The 18,613-nt window shown below is 39.7% G+C and overlaps 2 protein-coding genes across 2 annotated transcripts; both read right to left on the bottom strand.

Moving 5' to 3' along the window:
• Window positions 1–279: 279 nt before the first annotated feature.
• LOC125382141 (OVARIAN TUMOR DOMAIN-containing deubiquitinating enzyme 7-like) lies at window positions 280–1,596 on the bottom strand. The gene has a single exon (XM_048400548.1). The coding sequence runs from the start codon at window positions 1,388–1,390 to the stop codon at window positions 788–790; it is 603 nt and encodes a 200-aa protein (XP_048256505.1). The 5' UTR covers window positions 1,391–1,596; the 3' UTR covers window positions 280–787.
• Window positions 1,597–3,250: 1,654 nt separating this feature from the next.
• Window positions 3,251–17,633, bottom strand: LOC124133252 (cyclic GMP-AMP synthase-like). Its single transcript, XM_046497584.2, has 5 exons — window positions 17,148–17,633; window positions 13,072–13,320; window positions 5,925–6,150; window positions 5,176–5,403; window positions 3,251–4,657 (listed from the first exon to the last, which is right to left on the bottom strand). The coding sequence occupies exons 2-5, from the start codon at window positions 13,318–13,320 to the stop codon at window positions 4,140–4,142; spliced, it is 1,221 nt and encodes a 406-aa protein (XP_046353540.2). The 5' UTR covers window positions 17,148–17,633; the 3' UTR covers window positions 3,251–4,139.
• Between the last annotated feature and the right edge of the window lie 980 nt (window positions 17,634–18,613).

Below are 18,613 nucleotides of genomic sequence, written 5' to 3' on the forward strand. Positions count from 1 at the left end.
GTGTGTATGTTTGTATGCATGGAGTGTTATGTAAGTTTGCATGGAGTGCTATGTATGAGTGCAGATATATGTGTTGGTCTGAAATTGTATTGTTCGTAATGAGTGTATGTATACTCTTTTCACTTCAAATATAATCCGAATTCACCTCGGGGTAATAAAGCTATATTCTAAATAACACTAACGGGGTTCGAACCTGGGACCTCTTGCTCTTCAGCATGATAAAGGCGACAGTGAAATTTTCAGCACCATCAAAACCATAACATTGGTGAACAGAATAACTATGTAAAAGGAATTTTATTCATTTTACTGAATACTAATGACCTTGTGAAAGTGGCATAATGGATTTAAACAAACAAAATAACCTAAACTAGGCAATATAATAATAATGATAACAAAAATATAGGATCTGGTAGATAACGTCAATATTAAGAAATCAAAGTTAATAGTACCATAAGGGTTTTGATAAAATGAGTCTAAATTCACACATGAACTCAACTTTGAAATAAATATTTGTTATATCACTGTCCTGTGTAGGTGATGTAATAAAAATGAAGAAAGGTTATAAACAGTGCAATCAACTGTCATCTGTCAAAAAACACATTTGTAATGGAAGTTAACAAACAAAATAACTCAATCAGACAATATTATAATAATTAGGATAACAAAAATATAGGACATGTCAGATAATGTCAAATTTTAAACACGTAAAGTGGATACTTCCAAAAATTGTTTGGATAAAATGAGTCTGTTTTCACACATGAACACAGCTTTGAAATGAATATTATGTTTATTGTCCTGTGTAGGTGACATAGTCAAAATGTACTCCACTGTTATTGCACAGATAAATGCACTTCTCTGTCATTGATACTTGTCCAAGAGTTTCAGACTTGTAACAAAGCCACTTCATCGAGGAGCCTGATTTGGACCATATTTGAATGTTGGTGTTGAGAATTGCTGCTGTTGAAAGAATCTCAACTTCTGTGGCCCATTTGCCATCAATATCCATTCCACTGTTTTCCAGATAGCTTTCTCCAAAATGCTTCTTTATTTGCTCATGGTGTTCCACCATCAAAGTAACGTTTGCATTTCGAACAGAGAGGTGATACTTCTGCACACCAAATAAGGCTTGGCTTATGGCTCGGAAATAGCAATTTCCATCGCCTCTCATTGGCTCAATCTTGGAGGGCTTGGCAAGGACAGGTAGACACACAAATGTTGGGTGTTTCTTTCCACTCCGTGGTCTTTTCGCTACAACCTTTGCCTTTTCTGTTTGCCACTCATGATCGACAGGATTGAAATATTGGAGATCACTGGTTTTGTTATACTTCACACTGTCTGTATCTGACATGTGATCTGCATGAGATGGCTGGTCTTCGTCAGTATCTGACATTTCCTCTGCATTAGATGCCTGGTCTTCACAAACAACTGTTGCACCAGCCTCCGAACACGAAACAGCTTTGCTGCTTTCTTCTTCTTGTGTCGGAATAACGTGTTCGGTATGTCCTTGAACAGGTCTTTCAATGAAACGCTTCAGAAGTTTCACATTGTACTTTAGTCCAAGAATAACACCATTAAGCGTCTGGAGGACCGCAACGTCTGTTGTAATTTAGAGCCTTTCCTTGACGCCTTCCTGGCATTGAACAGAAGAACTTGTGCTCCAACTTCAAAGGGCCGTGGTGAATGTGTCCTTCTCTTCTTGAATTGGCTGCACTGTTCAACTTGGGCCATCTGAATGTTTGATTTGCACCGTTTCTTCAACTTTTCCCTTACATCAGCAAGATGTTCAACACACCTGTTCATGTCAGCCTCGGAATTCACAAACTGGATATTGTCATTGATTTCTCCGGTCAGCGAGGACACAGCCTTCCGACCGTACATCACTTCAAATGGTGTAAGCTTGCTGCTTTTCTGGGGTGATGTTCTGTATGCAAATAGTAGTTCCTGAAGGTGGATATCCCAATCATCTTGTTGTTGATTGCAGATTTTAAGGATCATTCTCTGGATAGTCTGGTTAAACCTCTCAACGAGACCGTTCGTTTGCGGGCGATAGGCTGTTGAAATGCGCTGTGAAGCACCAGCTACCTTGACAAGATCACCAACCACCACGTTGACAAATTCTCTACCCTGGTCGCTGCTATACACAGACGAAAAGCCTAACCGTAAGCACACTTCATACCTCGCAACAGTTGCAGCAGACTTGTCGGGGATTGCAACACATTCTGGCCACTTTGAAAAGTAATCCACAATTGTGAGAATGTAAACGTTGCCCAATTTAGATCTTGGCATAGTGATCAGATCAATACCGACATGGTACCATGGCGAAATAACTGGTATAGGGTGGAGTTCTTCATTTTCTTCTTTATTGAACTTCACAGCTGCCTTTTGACACTGCACACATGACGATATGTACTCTGATACATCTTTATAGAGGCACTTTCAGTAGACCACAGCTGCAAGTTTGGCATATGTTTTTTCTTTGCCCAAATGGCCACCCATATCGTGAAACTCCCTGAGCAAAACACCATGCTGGTCCTTCAGAATTATGACTTCCCGTTCTACGTTTTTCCTGTTTATCCACAATAGCTTTCCATTTTTATCTTTATAGGATTTGGCTTTTGACCTCAATTTACGCTTATCTGTTTTAGCGAAACTCTCGGGATACTTGTCCTTTGTCAGGTAAATGAATATTCTTTCCTCTTCAGTTGTCATATTTGCTGTTCCGTTTCTGAATCATACTCACTATCTACAGTGGTAGTGCTGTTTGATCAATGTTTGTTAAATGGTGCAGTAGGTTATGTTTTTTAAAACTGCATTGAAAAATCTGAGGTATATAGGGGAAATTCTGCTATATAGCCATACTTCCCCCTTGTGTTAAGGGGGGAAATCTGACTCTAAAGCGGAAATATGGCTATGTAGTCATTTTTCCCCCGGGGGAAATTTAGCTATATAGCCCTTTTTCCGGGGGGGAAATTAGGCTATATAGCCCCTTTTCCGGGGGGAATTTAGGCTAGGGGGGAAATCCCACTCTCTCACACCGGTATTCATCAACTGCTAGATTGTTAAACACAAAAGAATAAGAATTATAAAGTCAGCGTTCGAAATACCTGCCTGCCCAACCGTCCGAGACGGGTTGATTTCAACTCGGGCTGCCAGATTTTCAAATCCCCCTGCCCGACGGTCGGGTCATATTTCATAGGTGAAAATATTCTAAATATTTCCCGATGATAAGCATTAATTCACATGTAAAGAAGAATGATAAAATATAACCAAAAAGAAATCCCGTTAGCTTTTAGACAACCTAACATTTAGCGATGCGCTTATGCTACAAGCAATCAGTTTTCATATTTTTAATTAAATTATCCTGAGAAACATATTGGTTCGCAGTGGAAGACTGAACTAAACTAAACATGAAAACTTACCTTGCAATCAACTAAACGTGAAATCCCCTTGTAATCAACTAAACAATGAAAATGTGATAAGATCAAATGAAATGGATTTGAAACTAAAAGTGAAGTTGCCGTATGGTAACAATGTAAATGGGTAACTCTCTCAACTATTTCTATTCTATTCTATTCTATTTCTGTAATTTTCTAATTCACTATTTGCTAACTTAGAGAGAGATATCCATTTACTCCTTGCCCATATGAATGCCAGAAGCCAACTGGAATAAACTGTTTCTAGAGCATGCGCATTTTGCGCTCATCCAGCAAGAAGCACGTGCTGCATGCCAACTTTAACACTTTCCGCGAAGCTGTTGTGTACCAATGCGTCAACCACTGTGTCCAGGAACATGAAACTTGTTCCCGGACAATTGTTCCCGGACGCTTCAGAACACATATGATTATAGTGGGCAGGCAGGTTTTGGTCAGGGCTGGCAAGTATTTCAGCTAGCCAGTCCTGTGGTCTGGCTGAATTTTTTGGGAGTTTCATACCCTGATAAAGTGCGTTTTGAATGACTATAAAACAAATTAGCTAGGAGTGCCAACTGACCTGAGCCTCTCTTTAACACTTAGAAAACACAGAAAATGGCAATAGTAAAAAAATGATACTGATTCCAAATATATCAAACTTGAAGTTTCTTATGTTGCATTTGTAGCAGCAGGATAGGTAGACCTGGAGATGCAATGCAACAGGTACCTTTAATCATCTGGTTGTTCAGAAAACAGTACGCCAATGACCAACGTCATGATGTACATGAAACGTTTATCATCATGTCTTGCAGTTGTCATGGTATCGGCCATTAGGGGCATAAACAGATTCGGAATCGGTAGATTTCCAACTAGCATCTTTCTAAATTGTCTAAGACTGAAATGCAGTTCTTCAAGCGTGTCTGAGTTCTGCCAGGCTGTGTACCCTCTTCCTAACTCTCTGTCATACATCAGGGTCCACATCAACATGCGTATCGGGTACGTCCCCAGGCCCAATCTGTCATCGCTGTCAGGGAAGAAATGCCTTTTTGTGTACTCAGCAGCTTTTTTGATCTGCTTTGATATGCTGGATGTGTCGGATAAATCACTGTCACCTTTTGCGATCTCCTTTGCCCTCTTGATAATTCTTATAACTGGCTTCCAGCATTTCTTGTCTGCGTGCTTCGAAAGCATTTTCTCTGCATAGGTGAAGCTCATCTTCCACTGGAGAGCCTTGTCCGGAACATCAGCTTAAACAAACAACAAATCGTTGAAATATCATAGAAAAACGGCAGAACGCCTTTGTACCCTGTAAACAATATAATCACGTCAAATGCAAACTTTACATATGTTTTAGTACTCATTTAGAGTTATCCACAGACAGCAGTTTCACAAATGGCGTATGTGTTGGCTTTCTGTACCAATAAGACACTATACAATGTTCACTCAATTAACTGTTCTGCGTTTATTCAAGGTGCTATGCCCCTAGTGTGTGTAGAAAGGGGATCCCATTCTGACGTATTTAGGCCATGTGTTACCGTAGGTCTTCCAGCCTGTTAGTATGACTCGATGACCACCTGTAAGTTAATATACTGTGACGTCATTTGCATTCAACAGCTGATACATTGGTAGTTATATATATTTTGAACTTAAACACAGAATCGAGATTGTTTTTGTGCCACATTCGGGTTTGAATTTGAGCACACAAAATACGCTGGTTTGGCATATTTTGCTGACAGATGTACTGCCATTCAGTAGTTATATATACCCTTGCAAAGCTTCATCACGGTATTGAAGCCCTCATCCATGATCCCTTTTGGATCAACCTCGCTGGGCAAATCCCTGGATAGTTTCGTTCGTAAATTGTTGGCCAGAGGGAAATCTGGCCACTCGTCAACATGGATGGCTGCGACAAAGTCAATCTCAATGTCTGGCAGGTCAGCCGTTGTCTTGTAGATGACGCGGTACGATGGACTTTTGTCATACGTAAGATCCTCTGAAATGAAAGGGGATTGGATGGTCACAATGAAACCTCTGTAAATGAACAGTATTTTTGATATACATTGTGGGGTCAGCCTGGTGTGGGAGGAAAGTGATGCAGGTCTTAGGTGAAGGTCTTTCTCGGTGAAACACACCAGCATATGCTGACAATCCTAGAATCATTATCAGGATGAATATGGGATTCGGGTCCTCGGTCATTGGATCCTGTCACACCATAGGGGAGAGTAATTTTTTTAACCTTTCTTATTTGTTGGTTGTTCATTGCTGCATCCAGCAAGATTCTGATCTATTACTGACAAACAAGCAATTGCTATTCTGAGCAACAACACCATGTACATCAGTGACACACAATCAACCAAATCACGGAGCCATTTTGTCGCTTCATACGGCTAACATAGATTGCATATTCTAACCCGGAGTCTCCCCGGTGTTTAAGATTATTGACAATATTAAAAGAAAGTTACTTAATATACAGTGCTATCAAACAAGGAAAGAATTTCATTAAGAAAACACTACTTTTAATTCTTTGCCCGCTCTGAAATTTATCCAGCTTGCAAAAGATGTATCTTCTGAACTTTTCCATGTTCATAAAGCCTTCATCACAGTATTTGTGAAGGTGGTGTTCTTCATCGTTGTTAACCTTCAGCCTGCAGTGGCTAGGCTGGCAACGTTCGTAGTCTGGCGTTACCGCGTCAACAAAGGATGGAATCAGTTGGCAGTCCATCTCATTTGGTCTGGAAACCTGGAACGCAGTATAACCTCTGGTATTATATACCGCAGTTTGCCCATGTAGAACATAACAATATGGTATTAAGGAACAATGCAAATTCATGCTCTTATTTTGTTTCAGGAATACTGAAAGTATTGGGTATTGGTTAGTGACGAAATACTGTTACAGTATTTGACTGAAAAAATGAAATTGTTATCTCACTCAAGTGAAATAATACTGCCGGAACAAGTTTCAGTCTTTTAAAAATATAATCATTGATATGACCAAGAAAATACATGATAAATCCAAAAAATGGACAAGTGACTGCAGAACTAAAAATATATACGTTTATGTCAGGACCCTGGATGAGTTACACATGATATTTGGCAGTTTGGTTAGGTAAGAACATAGAAATATCCTCTATATATTTCAAAGGTGTTTGTAGCTGATACAGTCTGGAACACAATTACATGAAGAATTTCACGAGAGTGTCTTATAAATAAACAATTGTATAAAATTTATAACCTGATAACTTCGAGGCTTGTCGAGGGATTCTAAATTTTCATCGATAAGTGTTGACATATTTGTTATAAAAAGAGATGAGGTTGAACTGCTACTAAACGTCCAAAATCATTCTTCCAACTTATTCGGTTTGTAAAAAGTAGTAACCAGGGCCCTGTTGCACAAAGGGATCTTAGCGTGGAGGTGATCGTAACTGCCATACTTTAACATAGGCTTATGACAGCCGTAGGGCTAAGATCACTTTGTACAACAGGGCCTAGAGTCATCACGGTAAAAAGTACAGTTAACAAGCATAGAGGCTGAGATAAGAGGTGTCATTTGATTGTGATGTAATGGTAACCGATGAAGTCACAATGTCAAAGGCTCTACAATGACCCTATGGATTTCCATTTCATGCCGTGTGTCATCTCTCGACACATATCTTAGCATTCTATGAATTCTGCAAGTACTGCGTATAATTTGACCCCTTCTACAGTTCCTTATTTATAAACATATAAAATAGCTACGCGATAAATAACAATGAAAAACGAAGCGTGGTTTATTTCACGATATAACATTGTTCTATGATGAGATTCATCTGGAGATTCAAACATACGCGTGCAACTTGATAACGTCGTACATTGGACGACGTTATTTTTGAGAGGGGAGTGTCTAGTGAGTTGTTCCCCATAGATGTAGCTGGGCAACGCAGATAAACGCGATGACCGAACGATCTCATCCCATACCGGGAGAGATATGACAATCAGTATTTGGAGAAAAGGTACAGGTAATCGACGTGAGGATTGTGAGAATATGCGGGAAATACCCACCTGTGCATAAAATGGACTTGTCAGACATTGTCGAGGTCGGTTCATAATGAGTCATCATTATTTAAATTTATTACATGCCCGTGAAGAGATCACCCGTTTAATAAACATACAGCTGTATTACACATTGTGTAATACCAACAAACATTGAAAGCTCTCAATATCCCTTGGCTTATTCAACGACATTGCGTGAGGAGATGATAAATCACTGAGGGGAGCTTATGCACACCCGATGACCCCAGCAACCTTGTTGCTAGGCTGACGTCACATGGCATTGTTTCGCCGATGGATTTTGCAACAAAATACTACAAATTAGGTGGACCGTGGTATGGTAGTAAATTAATTCCTTTCAACGTTTGACGTGTCTGAAGTATTATTCTGTAAAACTCAGTTGGATATTATGCCGTGGATCGTGTAGGTGTCAGCCTATTCACACACGACAGTGAAATTCTAAAAACCTTCGCTCATTAGATACCACAACAATTCACTCGTTTCATAAAATTGGTATTACAAGGGAGCTCGTTTAGTATTCTATATATGGGTAAATATTTTTAAAGCGTGTACATTTTATCATCAACCTTAAAGAGGCTGTACATAATGTTGCTATCTCATATAGGAAATAAACAACGAGTGGGAGTTGTTTATCGTACAATAAAACATTGTAGGGAGAATAAGCCACGAGGATGCTGCAGTGTTTTATTGTACGATAAACAACTTCCACTCGTTGATGAAGGGCGCATGCGCGAGCAAACGAGCAGGTCGTGTTTTGAACTGCTCCGCCATGGGTATTGAATTAACTAAATATCGAATTAAAATTGGTACCTTTTCTCAACCCGATAAAGCAAAAAGAAGTTTGCATGGACTAAGTATGGAGAAAAGTGCAGTTTCTAGGTGTTTGAGGCTACTTTTACTCCTCAGCGTGCTACTGGTGACGTGTGGATCTGTGGAGGTGAACCCGGGGCCGAGAGGCTCGAAATCAACTCAACAAACTCTCACTGCGGACAGTGGTGGAGCCCTCGGTTTAGATCGTGAGACTGATATAAAATCGATGCACACGAAGTTTGACTCGCTCGATACAAAAGTCGAAAACATGGCTGCCGAATTTCGCAAGCAAGACGACGAGTTGAGTTCTCAAAATGATGAACTACATCGCAAGGTGAATAAACTCGAAGACCGTATAGAGGATCTCGAATCCCGTAGTAGGAGGAATAATCTAATTTTTCACGGTATCGACGGAGAAACGGGAAACCTGGGAGCAGTCGGAGAGGAAAGTCAAGGACTTTATGTATGACTCACTAGGCATGTCCGACGACGAGATAGATAGGGTAGTGATTGTTAGAGCCCATCGTCTTAATCCTAGAAAAGCCGGATCCCCTATCATCGCTAATTTCATGAAATCGTCGGATAAGAGCCATCTACGAGGTGGAGAGGGAGTGAGGGTCACTGAAGACTTCACTAAGAAGGTACGGGAAGAGCGGCGTCTGCTATCACACTGGTATACCCAAGCCAGGGACTCCGGAAAAAATGTTAAAATGAGACAAAACAAACTCATAGTTGAGGGGGCGACTTTTATCTATGATCATTCAAAAGGATCCATTTCACAAATCGGTGGTAAACCCTCAAATTTCGACAAGACGACACGCCCTCCATCATTAACGCTCGGACAAGCTGTTAACACCTCACCACGTGGAAGTTTGTTTACACGACGTGGCTCCGAAAATAGCCCTCCGAGGGAGGCCACTCCAAGCAGCTAATGTCCAGGCCGAGGCCCAAGTGACAATATGGTAAACAAACATGAACTCTCTGTTTTATCATGGAATATTGAAGGACTTTTGAAGTACACATCTGACTTTGAACTCAAAAGGTATTTTGCTTCCTTTGACATAATAGGTTTGTGTGAATCATTTGTGCGCAATTACAACGATTTCTCAGATTTTCTTCATGGCTATTGTACGTTCAACTGTGTTCGTGAGAAACTGCATCGGTTGGGCCGATACAGTGGCGGTGTGACTGTTTTTGTGAAAGAAATATTAGTAAAAACCAAATGTGTAAGTAGACTGTATGAGTCGTTTGAAAACTGTGTTGTTTTGTTACTTCGTTCGACTATCTTGTCATGGGACAAAGATTTGATCCTTATTTTCCCTTATCTATCACCTGAGGAATCCCCTATTTACAAAAACCTTGATTGTGATGGCATGTCAGTCCTAGAAGATTATTTGTTCACAGTCACTTCTGATCACCCTGATAAGCATATATTTATTGCGGGAGATTTGAACGCTAGAATTAAAGACTTCCCAGATTATATACCAGATGATACTCTAGATTTTTTATATGACTCCTCAGATTATCCAGGAGATGTGTTTGATATGCCTCGAAAATCCAGGGATTGTCATGCCTTCAACAATTATGGTGTTAAGCTAGCAGAACTTTGTCGTTCTTTTAATCTTCACGTCTTTAATGGCAGGCTCTTTAATGATCAGAGAGGAGAGTTCACTTGTGTAACACACAATGGAGCAAGTGTTGTTGATTATATGTTAGCTTCATCATCCCTGATTGCCCATGTAACTGACTTTGGTACTGGTACAAGAGATAATTCATGCCACTTTCCATTATACTGCAGTCTTAATCTAGATTTTAACTGTTTATATGAACCTGATTGTAAATTGCCACAAAATGATCTTCCGCAAGATGTCAGTACTGAGCCATGTAAATGGTATACCGGGTAAGTATGTCTGGAGTAGAGACTCTGGTAACACTTTCTTTGATAATTTTAAAGCTGGCTTTTATGATATTAAATCTGCACTATGTGATATGATTGATACAAATGTAGAGAGTGCCCTAGTTCATATAGTTAATATTATTCATGTGCTGCTGACCATACCAAAAAGCTTTATACACAATTCCGCAAACCATTAAAATTATGTCAGCCACCATGGTGGGACCAAGATCTTGAAAACTTGAAACATGATAAGTATGCTGCTCTCAGAGCCCATAGAGACCACAATGCTGATCTAGACCGCTTTAGATATTTTAGACGCTTGTTTAAGAAAAGTTTCAATTCCAAAAAACAGCAGTATCTACAAACTCAGAGGGACAAATTAGTCGCAGCTAGATCTGACCCAAGTCTTTTCTGGAAAATCATTAAAGAAAACAAATTTGGTAACACAATTTCTGAAAATATTTCATGCCAGCAATGGTTTGACCATTTTAGATCACTTTTATCCACTGAAAATAGCACCCAGTATCCACTCTATGATGATTCTGCCCCCGATAGTTTAAACCATCCCATCTCTGAACAAGAAGTATTATCCCACATAAAAAAGCTACCTAACAACAAATCCCCAGGTCCAGATGGCATACCAAATGAATTTATTAAATCCTGCAGTAACCTTCTTGCACCTATTCTCACCAAGATTTTTAATCAAATATTCTCTACTGGTTCCTTCCCATCTTCATGGGGTAAGAGTATAATCTGTCCATTACATAAATCTGGTGATAAATCAAATACAGACAACTACAGAGGAATATCTCTTATAGATACTTTATGCAAGGTTTTTACATCTATCACATCTATCCTAAACAGCAGATTACAGCTATGGTGTGACACCAATAACATCCTCAGTGAAGCTCAGGCTGGTTTTAGAACTGACTATTCTACTATTGACCATATGTTTACATTACAAGCTATTACAACAAAATATTCTGGCAAAAAGAAGGGAAGATTTGACTGCCTCTTTATTTATTTTTTGAAAGCTTTCGACACTGTAAAACATGATGTTCTGTTAGATTCATTAAAGAAAGTAGGTATATCAGGTCCCATTTATAATGTCCTAGTTTCCATGGACAGTGGTTTATCAGCCTGTGTAAGATCAGCCAAAGGTTTATCTCAAGTGTTTCCATGTAATGTAGGTACTCGCCAAGGTTGTGTCTTAAGCCCACAAATGTTCTTAATTTTTATTAATAATTTGTCCACAGTATTTGAGGAATTAGGTGGTAAAGGTATTCATATTTCTCCTGATATAGATAATTTATGTGCTCTTCTTTTTGCTGATGATGTTTCTGCTCTCTCAGATAGTTGTGCCCAGCTTCAAAAGAAAATTAATGCTTTGGAAATATTTTGTAATAAAACAGGCATGCAAATTAACTTTAAAAAAACAAAAGTAATTGTATTTAGGCAAGGTGGCCATCTTCGCAGTTATGAAAAGTGGTTTTATAATGGTGAACATATTGAAACTGTTTCAAGCTATAGATATCTTGGCTCAATGTTTACACCTAAGCTTGTATGGAGTAAGGCACAAACTACTCTAGCATCCCAAGCCACCAAAGCAATTTTAGCCATTAACTCTTTTCAAAGGAAAATTGGTAATATCACTTGTACAGATCTGTTTAAGGTTTTTGACTCTATGGTCACCCCCATCTTAACCTATGGCTCTGAAATTTGGGGTACTTGCTATTGTAAAAAAATCGAATCTGTCCAAATTGCCTCTTGTAAGCATTATTTAAAAGTAACAAATCAACCTGCTCAAATATGGTTTTAGGGGAATGTGGGAGGTTTCCTTTACAACTCACTTACATGACTAAAGTAATTAAATATTGGTGCAGGCTCTTACATCTTCAACCCCACAGATTACCTTCCCAATGCTATTTAATGCTTAAATCTTTAGATGATGTTGGGCGGGTAACTTCATGCTCACATATCTGTATTTTGGGCCATTGGCCTTTTACTGAATAAACATGTCTGTCTGTCTATCACTTAATACTGACCGAACCTTTGAAATGTTTATGCTTAATTTCATTCTGCACATAAATTTCAGTTTGCAACTACATGTGAATAATGGTCATACTCATACTCCCTTCGTCTGAAGTATATTTACAATTTACAAGTCAGGTTTTTGCATTTCACGTCGCATTCTTTCTTTTTGTATTAGGTTGTCGGTTTGGTTTTTTTTTTTGCTTGTTTCAAACTTCGAATGAATCATTTCCTTGTTTTCAATAATTTGTCCTATTTCAGTATCCTATTCGAAGTTCCACTCCGCTGACATCTTGGATCAAAGGTATTAGGTATTGCCAATCTCATATTCAGCTTTTCCCGTCAAGCCTTGAAAAAGTCACTGTTGTGTCAGCGCCCTCTGTTGGCAGACTGAGGTATCGCCGCCACTATCGGGACTTTTTTAGAGGATGTAATGGAATAAATGACGTCAGATTTCTGTTCTTCTTACGTCACAAGGTGTCAGAGGTTTATGTTGCACTAATGTACTGAAAATAATGACCCCCTCCACCCCCTAACCAATGACCGGTCCCTAAGTACTTTCCAGGTGTATATCAGAATCTCGACAAATACTTGCCACCTTCAAATCTCCGTTGCAAGACTGCAAGATGAAAAACTGCCAGGCAAAAGAAAGTATACACTTGAAAATTGGATTTGACCAAAAAAATACAAACGTTTATCAAAACATTACTAGTCTGAAAACAGTCGCCGAAACACTGCAAACTTAAGGTCCAAAACACAACTATGATACCCGTATCAAATGCATCGTCAACGAATTACCATTCCTTGTAATATTTAGCCACCATCAAACGTGGGTGTATACTCTCTTTTGCCCTGCAGCTTACTATGTAAAAGTACCTTGGTTCCATCATAGTAAGATCCCGCTGAAAACGTTTTCCACGTCCATGGAGTTGACTCGTTGAGATATGATACAACATCACTCCTCAGTTTGTTGAAATGTTCAGCTATTTCAGCTATCTCGTCCTGGTTCAAACTGACTTCCTCCTCGAAGAACTTCCGAAGTTGAGTCTTTGGTCTTGTGGGATGACAAATTATTCCTTTAACTATCATTTGTTCCACAAGATGTTCCATCTGCATTGTCTGCATCTGTAAGAAATAATATTGTTTTTAGTAAGAGAGCATCGTTGATTATTCACGAGTAAAGACTAGTGTTAGTAAACCCGTAAAGAATTGACGAAAAGCATTGCCTCAAGGGAAGGGTCGTGAAAAGCAATTATATATTATGTTTAGCATTTTGATTCGTTCGTTTTGTTTGTTGTTTAACGCCGCACTCAGCAATATTCCAGCAATATGACGGCGGTATGTAAATAACCAGTTCTGGACCAGACAATCCAGTTATTGACATCATGAGTATCGATCCACACAATTGGGATACGATGACATGCATTAACCAAGCTAGCCAGTCTGACCACCCGATCAAGTTAGTCTTACGACAAGCATAGTAGCCTCTTACAACAAGCATAGTCGCCTTTCACAGCAAGCATGGCTGAAGACCTATTCTACCCCAGATCTTGCAGTCCCGCTTGCAGATGTATTTGAAAGTGCCATTTTGCAGTAGTTCCTTGCTGTTCTCCCACACTCTCTTCATCACTTTGGCGAGGGTGGTGAATGCTCAGCATCCAAGGACAGATTGTCTGTGATGGTGGAGCTGGGGGAGTGACTGCTCCACCGCCACCCCCCCACCCCCACACCCCCCAAATCAAGGAATAATTCTATAATCTGAAGTGCATATAGCACAATGACAATGCAACAATCGGAGTTGGGCAGCAAGCATCTACATCCTCCAAAAGAGGATGTTCGTGGAGCAGGACAAAGCAAAGTTGATGTCCAGATGTCTGGAATGGAATATCTGAAGGAAGAGGTATTCAAGACTCCAGACACGGAACATGATCCTAACCTGAGGTACATGTATATGTCATAGCGACTGATTTAGGACAACCGTTGTCTGAAGAACACTTGATTCCAAAGGCTAATTACTCTGTAGCCATGACATGTATATGTCTCCATAACTTAATTGCACGTTCATGTTGCACATTTGAAAGGCGTGGCATGACAAATGGCCGTAAAGACTATTGTTTTCTTGTGTTTTTCTTTTTTTGTTAATGACTGCTAACAATATTGCTGAAAACACGTGCGGTATTATGGCCACGTGACCAGTTGCACGTGAAAAACCACTTTTGCCACTATAGTGCTGTGCACATGATATTGATCGATTCACCTGCACAAAAACGGGTGTTATCTGAAGACATACGTGGCCATTACTGTTTAAATACACAATAAGGGCCCACAATGATAACTGGTCAAAATGTTAAAATTTTAGGATTGTGAAGTTTTTAATTTGGTTCAGTATATATGTCTCCATAACTTACTTGCCATTTTTTATAAGACGCTAATCCCCGTTGTTAGTCCTCACCAACATTTCATTGTATATTGACTGTCAGCCAACCTGGGCTACCATATCACTTCCCGTTAATTACTGTTATTTATAGTATGACATTTATTGCCTTAATTGATCATCCACTGAACTGTGTCGGTTCATCACGCCCATATGTCCAATGTCCAGAACAATGTCATTGTCTCTTTGTCTGTCCATTGTTGTTTGTTTCTATATATGTGCTAGCATTACACTATTAGTCAGCTTGGTATTCCGAGTGCTGGTGTAGGGACGACCTCGAGCAGGATGTGCCGCTCGTAGGAAATGTCCTGAGGTTGAGCTGGAGCTCTGTTCACCTCATGTATGCCTCAGCAAGCTGTCTCTGGATATGATCCTGATTACCTCCAGTACCAAGCTAGTGATCAGATTCCTTTCAGACATGGTGCTAGATATCCGAAATATCTGGAGCGACCAACTTGTGGTAGGGATGACCAAGGATTACAGCCATATAAAGGGATTTTTATTATGCTGGTCCTGGTTATGCCTAGAGAGTGCTACAATTGTGGCAAACAAAGTCACTTCAAGAGGGATTGCCCAATATCACCAAAAGAAGAGTAACCTTTGCAAACTCCAGACTGTAAACATTGAAGGGTAGAGCATGAAGGCCTAAACTTGACCCACGAGGAGAAAGGCCAAGAACAGGAGGAGAAGGAGACATCATTAGCTGAGAAATTTTGCCATAGAAATGTTTATTGCCCAACACCTACTAATCAAATGAACATGTCAAAACGGTGCGGTTGGGTATCCAGGTGGTTAAAGCATTCGCTCGTCACGCCGAAGACCCGGGTTCCATTCCTAACATGGGTACAATGTGTGAAACCCTCTGCTGTGATATTGATGAAATATTGTTAAAAGCATCGTAAAACCTCACTCACTCATGTCAAAACCTTCTCAATACCAATACACCTGAACATCGTGGAGCTTTTGTCCTCAAAAGCATTTTTAAAATAGTGACAATATTGAAAGTACAAGTATACAGTAAAATGCATTTCTTTAATCACAAAGGAGCCGTGAAGATCCAGGACAGAATAAGTCTTCAGCAACCCATGCTAGCCACAAAAGGTGACTATGCTTGTTGTAAGAGGGGACTATGCTTGTTGTAAGAGGGGACTAACAGTATCGGGTGGTCAGGCTCGCTGACTTGGTTGATGCATGTCATCGATCCCAATGCATTGATCGACGATCATGATATCAATCACTGGATTGTCTGGTCCAGACTTGGCTATTTACAGAGTGTCGTCAAAACGCAGCCATAGAGAAAGAATTTTCCAGACAGCTGCAAGAATTGTTAGAAGCCAATATCAGTTAGCCCAGTTCTTCTAAATGCCACTCTCCTATTGTCATGGTTAAAACGTGTGAGAGCTCTTACCGATTTGCTGTAGATTACAGTTGCCTCAATGCAGTTACTAAGCCAATATTGTTCCCCTTGTGACCCTACCATGTTTTGAAAATGGCGTTGATGTCCTAGGGATAGCCATGCCATTGTTATTTTAGTGTCCTTGATTGTGCTATTGGCTTTTCGCAAATACCACTAAATCAAGATACAAAAGTCGGCCTTCATTACAACCGAAGGTATTTTTTAATGCAATCGCCTCCCATTTTGGCCTCAACAATGCTCCTATGGCGTTTCAGCAAACCATTTCAGAGGCACTGACAGAAATGAATTTGAATTACATATCAATATATGTAGATGACAGCATAATATTTTCTAAAACGTTTTTCTTAACATTTGAATCACCTCAAGGCAGTATTCCAAAAGATATAAAAAAAAGCAGGACTCTAAAACCAAGCAAATGTAACTTAGCGACAAACCAGTCACCTCCTTGGGACAGTTTAGGTTATTGCAATAAACTAATTTTCTTTATATATGTGTTTATGTTGTATTTTTGTCCAATCCACTAAGGGCAAATGATGCTCTATGGGAATTTCACATCACAGTCAACAACTGTTTCAGTCATATCACAACAGAACAAGTGGAGTCAACAACCTTGTCCAAGGATACACAGCAGTGACTTGCATCATATGTCCTCTTGAAATGGAAGATTGGAAAAGATTATTAATAAATAAGGGTTACAGGCATACTGTGTCTCGGGGTCATGTCTCTCTGTCAACGTGTATAGCTTTGCTCAGGAAATACTCTGTATTGATGAGGATGGCCATATAGCGTGGAGACATTTTATTCAGGCTGATTTTTTTTTTTAAACAGATGGAGGCTGAGCTTTTTATTTACACAAAATTAGCAACTGTGTGTTTTTTTTCAAATTTCTAAGCTTATTGTCATTTACATTATTTGGGTCATGACACAATGGTGGAGTGGTGGGGTGGTGGTGGTAACCTACCCTCACCCTAACACAACCAACCCAAGAGGCAAGCCTGCCCGATTGACAATACAAGTTGCACCTGGTAAACTTCAGTTTTACCCGAACCTTGGCTACAGCTATCATAAGCGCCGTTGTTATGATAGGGGAAAGGTGCTTACCTTTCAACGTGAGCGGATTATGGTGGATCGATGTGGATTGGGTTTTGGTTTGCTGTCCAGTGTCCAGTCGCAATCTGTCGCCTGTCGGATTTTTGTAACACGGACCTAAAGCGGATGATGGTTGATCGATGTGGAATTGGTTTGTGTTGTTATCCAGTGTCTTGTCTTAATCTGTTGCCTGTCGGTGTTGGCGGGAAAGTTGATCACGTGACCGATCACTACAGCTGTTTGCAGAGCCACGTCAGTTATATATATATATCTTATCTTAACCATGTTATTTGACAATGTCATTCAGACTTCTAATATTTTTTACTAACTTGAAGTATGTAAAGTTGTAATTAAAGGGGCACTGATCTAACGCAATTCCCCGGACTGGTTGTTGCCTTTGTTATTGTTTTTTCCCCCGTGAGTACCCGGATGATACGCAACGCAACTGAGCGTGACGAGAGACCGGGCTACCGTCTACAAGGACAGCTAAATAAACTTGGAGGCTGGAGGCAATATTTGTTTTACGCATTTTTGCATAAACACTGATTGGTTAACTGTGATCTATACAGATTTCGACAAAGGGCGCATGTTAATTAATTTCTTCAGCCTAAACAAGCAGACAAAAAGAACGGCGGAGCTCATCGGATGTCGTCATTTGGAAATACCCCAGATGGTTATAGTTTTATACTAAAAAAAGTATCCAGTGAAAGCATTTTCGGATTTCGGCTTGCGTCGATAATACGATTACTACTCCCTTGTTGACATCCACGTTTTCTCGCATAACCCTTCACTTGTGTATTTGTCGTCATTCACTTGATGCTCAGTTAATGAATTTATTACAGGTACAGTTAGTGGTAGCACCACTTAGATTACCTGACAAAGGTTCCCATTTGGCATTTATTGTGTCTGGGGTAATTATTCAATCTAAATCCAGGTTTGAAGTGAGGTGAAATGTGTGTTATGTAACATGCACGTGGCAGCCCAGCAAGAGATGAATGATCAGTTGATTTATTTTTTTGTAAATCAACGGAACGTTCCTAGTCATCAAAGGATTAACAGAAATAAGTTGATTGATTAATCACTGTTATCTTGCACAGTGGATATGTCAAGAGTGAGTGTTTACATGTCTAGGTTTACTAAAACAAAGGGAATACACTCATACCATGGCGTGAAGTGCCGATGTAAAAACAACATACTTTGTTCAAAGGGTTAACTTATAATACGTTGATTGATTGATCATTGTTATCTATCACTCAATGGATTTTTTAGGAACCGTGAACGTTATGAAAATAGTTGTCACGTGGTCTTTCTCAGCCGACCATTGAGACTTGACACCTATGTAAAACACCTGAAACAATCCAAGTGATCAGTTGAGAAAGGAACACGGGTTATAATATCCCGAAACGACATATATCTTTTAAAATATTTGATTGTTACTGAGACACGTGACATCGAATAAGTTTCTTTGTACATCTGCA

The sequence above is a fragment of the Haliotis rufescens genome, unplaced genomic scaffold (assembly GCF_023055435.1).
Source record: "Haliotis rufescens isolate VD_foot unplaced genomic scaffold, xgHalRufe1.0.p SCAF_2, whole genome shotgun sequence".
Lineage (NCBI taxonomy): Eukaryota > Metazoa > Mollusca > Gastropoda > Lepetellida > Haliotidae > Haliotis > Haliotis rufescens.